The 7398-nt window shown below is 36.3% G+C and overlaps 1 protein-coding gene across 1 annotated transcript; it reads left to right on the forward strand.

Moving 5' to 3' along the window:
- The first annotated feature begins 464 nt into the window (after positions 1–464).
- On the forward strand, positions 465–2249 carry cycsb (cytochrome c, somatic b). Its single transcript, XM_082190067.1, has 3 exons — positions 465–611; positions 1443–1617; positions 1706–2249. The coding sequence occupies exons 2-3, from the start codon at positions 1449–1451 to the stop codon at positions 1849–1851; spliced, it is 315 nt and encodes a 104-aa protein (XP_082046193.1). The 5' UTR covers positions 465–611; positions 1443–1448; the 3' UTR covers positions 1852–2249.
- Positions 2250–7398: the final 5149 nt, after the last annotated feature.

Here is a 7398-nt window from a genome sequence, read left to right on the forward strand (position 1 = left end):
CTTAAGTTTAAAAGAAACTTTTTTTTTATAACTAGAAAGTATTTATTCGCAATTACAATTTTTAAGACTGTTAAATATTTCCATCACTGATATTTTATATATACAGGCAGTTTGACCTTGGTGTCTTGTCAAATTGCCTTTTTTTAATAAAATACCGACGGTACATAATATATATATATACACAGGCATACAGGTAAATTAAACGGGATGGAGAAAACAGAACGAGTTTGACCTTGGCGTCTTGTCAAATTGCCTTTTTTAATAAAATACCGACGGTCATATATATATGCAATATGTTTATAATAACGTTTCCGAACTCTGAACTGCGCTTTATCTAAACCGATTATCTCTTTAAATGCACTTGTCTGTCACAACTCCATAGATGGATCTTCGGGAGAACAGCTGCGGGGCCGTTACCAGATTCGTCGGAATGAGGCACGTGACGGTTCAGGCAGCGCATGATTGTGACGTAAAATACCGGAGCCTTCTCGCGCCTGTAAAATGAAGTGACCTTTCTCTTTCGCCCTGTAGAGAATCGGTCCGCCGACTGTCACGAGCAGAGTACTACGTCCCGCAAGGCAGGCAAGGAGCTTCATCACACGGTCTGAAAGGTAACATTTTAAACCGATCACATCGTGTTGAGATCTGTCCGCCCTGTTACAGAAGTGATATTTGTATGAAATGGAGGATTTTTAAGCTGTTCTGAGGAAGGATGACGTGAGGTTGCATAAGCTTACCGGTAACGTTACTTCTCAAGAACAATTGTATGTCAAGAAAGGAATATGTAGGGTTTAATGATAAAAAAAAAAACGTTGTTTGTTTTTAATTACAACAAGAAAAGACTCAGTTTATGTAATTGAGCAATAATAAATGTTAAGTAATTCGTGGGAAATTGTGTGATTTAATGTGAGGCTAGCCAGATATGAATCTGATATGGTTAGCTGCTGTGTTAGCTTCCGCAACGTGGATCTAAAGCCGGTTTACGAATTTTGCGGTGTTCTTCAAAAATGTATAGTTTAAATTAGGTTTTTTTTATAAGTTAAATAGGGATTTTGTCAAACAAACTCTAATCTTTAATTTTAAGATGGCTATAACAGGCTGATTCCTAACGAGCTATAATGTTACATCTGTGATTAAGGCTTCTTTTAATAAAGGCGATTTGAGGTTATCCCGGATGAACAACTTAATACCAAGATGTTTACTGATACGTAGACGTTTTTGGCGGGGGAAGCACGCTTATCCATCTACCAAGAAACCTGCAGCAGATGCTTTACATCTCCCTAGGTGGTGAACTGATCTTATAAGCTTTTTTAGAGCTTATATTGATTGATTTATGTCTTGAATCCTTGAATGACCTTCTGATGATTTGTCCACTGTGTTTTAAAACAGTTTACCCTTCAAATACCTTTCTGCAGTGTTTTCACATCTCCTTTTCCTTCTAGGTAAATATGGGTGACGCTGACAAGGGAAAGAAGGTTTTCGTCCAGAAGTGTGCCCAGTGCCACTCTGTTGAAAACGGAGGCAAGCACAAAGTGGGGCCAAATCTTTGGGGTCTTTTTGGTCGTAAGACTGGCCAGGCAGAGGGGTATTCCTACACAGATGCCAATAAGAGCAAGGGTAAGGCTAATTGATAAAAGTACAGCTTGTCTTTTGTTTCACAGTGAGATGGTATTGTTTAACAAGTCTTTTTGATGTCTTTTCTCAGGCATTGTCTGGGGTGAAGATACCTTGATGGAATATTTGGAGAACCCCAAGAAGTACATTCCAGGCACAAAGATGATCTTTGCCGGGATCAAGAAGAAGGGCGAGAGGACAGACCTTATTGCATACTTAAAGTCAGCCACATCATAATACTGATGGAGAATGAGGAGGCGGCAATATTTAAATTAAATGTTTGTAGATTGAATTTGAATGTCTTTAACAATATCTATTCAGACAGTGTGAGAGATCAGGGGGCCAGGATTATTCATCATAACGGACATGCTTCTAAAGCCAGCCCATTTTAGCTGTGAGGATTTCCATTTTTTGTTTGTTTGTCAAAGTAAAAGTAAAGTTACTGCAGGTCCCCAGTGTTTCCACTGAGGGAATGAAAACTCACCTGGTTTCACAGGAGCTGTTGTTAAATTATTAAAATATACTAAACCCTGTTAGTATTGGAATCGCAATGAGTTGTCTGAACAAGCAGCATGCTTATTGGTAACTAACTGTAACGGAAGGATTTGAACTGTCAAATAAAACGGTCAAAACGGTCCATTTGTTATGTTTTTTTCTTCTAGCTTTTCGTGTTGTAATGCACTTGCTCTTTGATGATGTGTAGTTTAAAGTGAAAGTGCAACAATTTTTCAGTATTACTTTTTAAGTTTATGTTTTCAGTATACTAAACTGTAAGAGTCCAATGACTCTGGTGACACTGTACTTGAGACCTTTTAAACTCCGGATATAAAGCGTCAGGTATTACAACCCTCTGAGAAATGTCAGGGCAAGTCCTGACAAAGTCCTGGTAAAAAGATGTGGCATGCATATGGTTTGCCTTGAAAATTGAATCGTTGTCATAGTCATGATTCAATATAAAGGGTTCAGCTCTTCATTGATTTACAAAGGACATTTTAAGCTTTCTGATCAGGAAATTGGGTATCATAGCACTGCTGTAAGAAAACTATAACCATATTGAATAAAATATTATTGCAAATTCAATATCACTAAAGTGATCTTTTGTTAAATAATTTTGATGATTAGGAAACAAAATGCTTTGTTGCTTCGTGTCCTCTGTTTTTCAGTTACATTATATCTAAATGATAGATACAAATCTGAAGTCACCAACAGTAAAGTAACTAACATTAATGGATACAAGCCGATTTTATTTAATCTTTATCCTGTACAGATGGGTTAATTGGTATATGTGACCTGTGTACTGAGCTCAGCAGTGTAGCTTCATGAGTAATTAGTTTAATTTAAATAGGACAGACGTGTTATCAGTTTGAAGGATCCTTATCAGAGCTAAGCTTTGACTTTTGACTCGAACGTTATATCTAGATACGTGCAGTTCACGTCAGAGAGTAAAGTCCGAACAGAGGACCGAGTCCTCCCAGAAAAGTGCACAGCTGGTCAAATCCAGTCTGATCAGCTACTTTACATCAACCCTATAAAATAATCGGGTTTTGTGAAGATTCATAATATATTTTGAATATCATAAAAATATTTTGAATATCATATGCAATGTCAGGAATGAAACAATCTGGTTTATATGCTTAAATAATCTACACTGAATCACCAGTTTCAATGTCATTAGAAGTGTCATTCCCATAGACAGTATATAAACAGTCATTCCAAATGAAAATGCCGCCATCTAGTGGACACCACCAGTTACGCAACGCTATTTTGTAACACTTACACAAAGGTAAGGTTGCACAATCAACATGCATATTTGATATAGCGCGTCACGGCGTGAGACATGACTTTCATTCGTAAACTGAACCAAAAAAAATTCAAGATGCTCCAAACCTGTAGGAATTTCTTTCTTCTGCGAACACAAAAGAGGATATTTTGGAAAATACTAAAATATCTAGTGTTTTAGTAAAAATGGAAAATAAAGTGGAAATCAAGTGAATGGAATGTATGTCAGTGAAATATAGGCTACTAGCATTTTGGCCGGTTGCAGTGATTTCGGTGTTGCGAACATGTATGTGATAAAAAATATATGTTTTACGTAGAGTTAAGTCCTGTTTATTTAAAGCTATAAGACGAGAATATCTTGTTGATTTATGCCTTTGACATAAATAGAGAGTAGGTCTACCACCGTCTGTGTCATGGAGAGGAACCTCTGTCACATGTTCTGTGTCGAAGAGGTAACAGTGTTAAATTACATTGTCAACAAAAAACAACATCCTTTCACTTCTTATCTGATCTATGTTTGACCGACAATCTATGACCGGACTGTGAAAACGGGTGCCAGGTAATCTTGTAAAGTTGAAGTGTGTGTGACTGTTTCTGTGACAACTGCATCAACATCCTCAACCTCTAGGTGAATGTGTCTACAGAAACTGAGATACGAAATATGAATAAGACACGAGCTGGAGGAGGGATCAGAGCATGTGCTGCCACACAACTCCACTAGAGGTCAGCAGACAATTATTTCTTCTTTCTTTCTTTCTTTCTTTCTTTCTTTCTTTCTTTCTTTCTTTCTTTCTTTCTTTCTTTCTTTCTTTCTTTCTTTCTTTCTTTCTTTCTTTTTTCTTTCAAGTTCTTTCTTTCAAGTTCTTTCTTTCAAGTTTTTTCTAAAGTTCGGTCTTTCTAAAGCTTTCTATATATAAAGTGTTAAAACTGTAAATGTTTTAACAGTTAACCTATATTTCATGTAACAATGTATGTCACCTACCTAACATAAACCATTTTCCACTTTAAAATATACTGAAACCACCATAAAATAGAGATGGTGAAAAAATGCCACATGATTAGGTGCAGTTACAAAATTGCTTTTTAGATCCACTTTGGCTAATAAACATGTTTTATTATTTTTTATTAAATCTTTTAATTGAAAGATTACATTAAACATTTAAAATTAACTAGGCTAGTGAAGGAAAAAACTATGAATTAAAATAGTAAAAACCATATTCATATACATTTTAACCTACAATCTTTGAAATTACAAAATGATGTTAAAGGGATAGTTCACCCAAAAAGTTCTTTCATCATTTAGTCATCCTCAAAATGTTTGAAACCTGTATGAATTTCTTTCTTCAGCTGAACACAAAAGAAGATATTTTGAGGGATATGGGTAACCAAACAGTTGATGGACCCAATTTACTTCTAAATGGAAGAGAGAAAAAAATACTATGGAAGTCGATAGCTACCGTCAACTGTTTGGTTATCGACATTCTTCAAAATATCTTGTTTTGTGTTGAGCAGAAGAAAGAAATTCATACACGGTTGGAACAACATGAGGGTTCATTTTTGGGTCCCTTTAATGGTTGTTGGTGAAGCTTGCGTCCAAATATGACATACTCAAGTGCAACATACTTAATAACTGCAACATTTGATTTCACTTAAGGTCTTTTTTATGGATAACATTCATAATAGTCAGCAGAGTAGTCTCTTTCAGGCAATACAGTAAAATAGTGAGAGTTTAGCCACTCTTAAATACATTATGTGTTATGTATTCAACAAATGAGAGACTGACTGGCTACTTCAAATATATTACACTCATACGATTATAACTTTCCATAAACCATTTTGGTTCCAGCAGAACTGAGCAATATAAACCATTATGAGTTCCAATAGAATTTACAAGCCAAGAATACAAAATTGTATACTTTCACACTTGTGAAATATCCTTGACAGGGTAAAGAAGAAAAACAAAACACTGTTCAAAACATTAAAAGGTTTAATAAATCCGCAAGCCGTAAACCAACCATTGAGGTCATTTGAATCATCACATTCATCATACATTTCCATTGTTCATTTTAATAACTGTGTTGACTCCATCTCATTTTCATATATTTTTCCTTATGCTGTTAATAATTTCTAAATATACATAATCATTATATATTTATATAAATACTAGTAAGAGAGGGATTTGGTTAAAGGATCTGAAAGTTCATTTGAAGTCAACATCTAGCAAAATTAGATGAACACAAGGCATATTCCATGTTACAGTTAAGTATATACTTCAAACCAGTCACAAAACTAATAAAACCAAGCCTTTATTTTCTCTGAGATCAGTATGGATTTGAAGGGTGGAGCTTCTAAAGCAAAGTTCTGTAATGCACTGACCACACACTCACACAGCCAGAGTGGACCACAGAACTTTCCCCGAGGAGCCATGGTTGAGTGTGTGTTTCTCTGTATAAGTGTGTCCATATGTGCGTGTGCGACATTGGCAGAGGAAACCTGTTTTTGAATTCTAGAATTGTCTTTAAAATGGATCAAACATGTACTGCTATCATTTGGGCTTCAGTCAGTCTGCTTGCAGTTGCCTTGGTTGAGAAGGTAGCCCTCTCAGGACCAATCAGCTTCTGAGGATCCTGGGAAGTAAAACACATGTTAGAATGTATGTCCACTCACTAGAATAAGCTGACGTGTCTTCATGCATTTACAACTTCAAACTGTTGCAACAATATTTAAGAAAATCCTTAAATCATTTAACACAGTCTGTAATGGACTTATTTCATCCAATTGCAAAGGTCTATTTCAAGAAAGGGGGGGAAAAGTATTTTACAGGAAAAAAAAGTTTTTCAACGAAGAGTTTATAGGCTACGCAATTTATGGAAATATATATACATGTGAATTTTCCCACCTATAGGCTATAACATGGCAATTCACCAATTCAGTTTTCAGAAGCATATTTAAGGATCTACAATGAACCTACTGGCCTGTATGAATTTGTGAAGAGCTAAACTATTATTTGAAACAAGGTTCTCTTCTCAGTGTTTGTACCTAAAACTTATCAAATGACTTTGTAAAATAGTTTAAGCCTGGCATCACTTTAAGAACTGACTAAAAAGTAATTTAGTACGCACGCTTTCCTGAGTTTATTGCATCCCGTCCAAAAACATAAACTTGAGGCCAAAGCCACTGATGAAAGTTTAATACTGGACTGTAAAGTGTCTGCTTACCTCGCAGTTGACCGGTGTCTCTCCTAGCTGTGTCTCGAAACAGAGTAACAGACTGAATATATCGCTGGACTGGACCCCCTCTCTGCCGTCGCTAAAGGAATGTCGACGTGGAGCTGCCAAACGTGAACGTGTAGGGTACTCATGAACGCGCTCGTCGGAGAGTCTTCTCTGAGCTCGTACCCTTGGCATAGGTAGAGTGGGCATGGCGCTAATCGCAGCTACCTGTCACATTTCGTGGCGTGTTGAAAGCTGAGGGAGATGAAATTCTTGAAAGACGTAGCTTACAATTGATTCATTTAAAAAGCTGTTTAAATATATCCTATATATTTCGTTGTAGGCTACTTCATAATCCAATGCATTGTACATTGTGCACGTTTAATACTGGGAGCGGTTCGTTACGCGGTTCATCCTCTTGGCCTTAAACTTATATTCAATTATATTTTTGGTAGCCTATAGTTGTACGTTCTGGAAAGAAAATCAGAGCGATTTTTATGTCATTTTATGTTTTAATGAGGTTAACTTGTGCTTTTCTGTTTGTGTATGTAAAGAATCAAAATAGATGTTATCAACTTTTTCCTTGATAAGCAAAAAAGTTTGTAAAGGCATGTTATAAAGTGTTGTAGGCATGTCTCGTTGAAGGCTGCTATTGGTCAATGCTTTGTAAGGAGGCGGGCCAATGTTAATATTTGTGTTTTGCCGTGTGATTGGCTGATGTTTTGTCCCTGAATTTGTTATCTGATTTTTGATTGGCTGATGGATAATGCTGGGCGAGTCCTCTCTGTATTTG

The sequence above is a fragment of the Leuciscus leuciscus genome (genome assembly GCF_965113295.1).
Source record: "Leuciscus leuciscus genome assembly, chromosome: 14".
Lineage (NCBI taxonomy): Eukaryota > Metazoa > Chordata > Actinopteri > Cypriniformes > Leuciscidae > Leuciscus > Leuciscus leuciscus.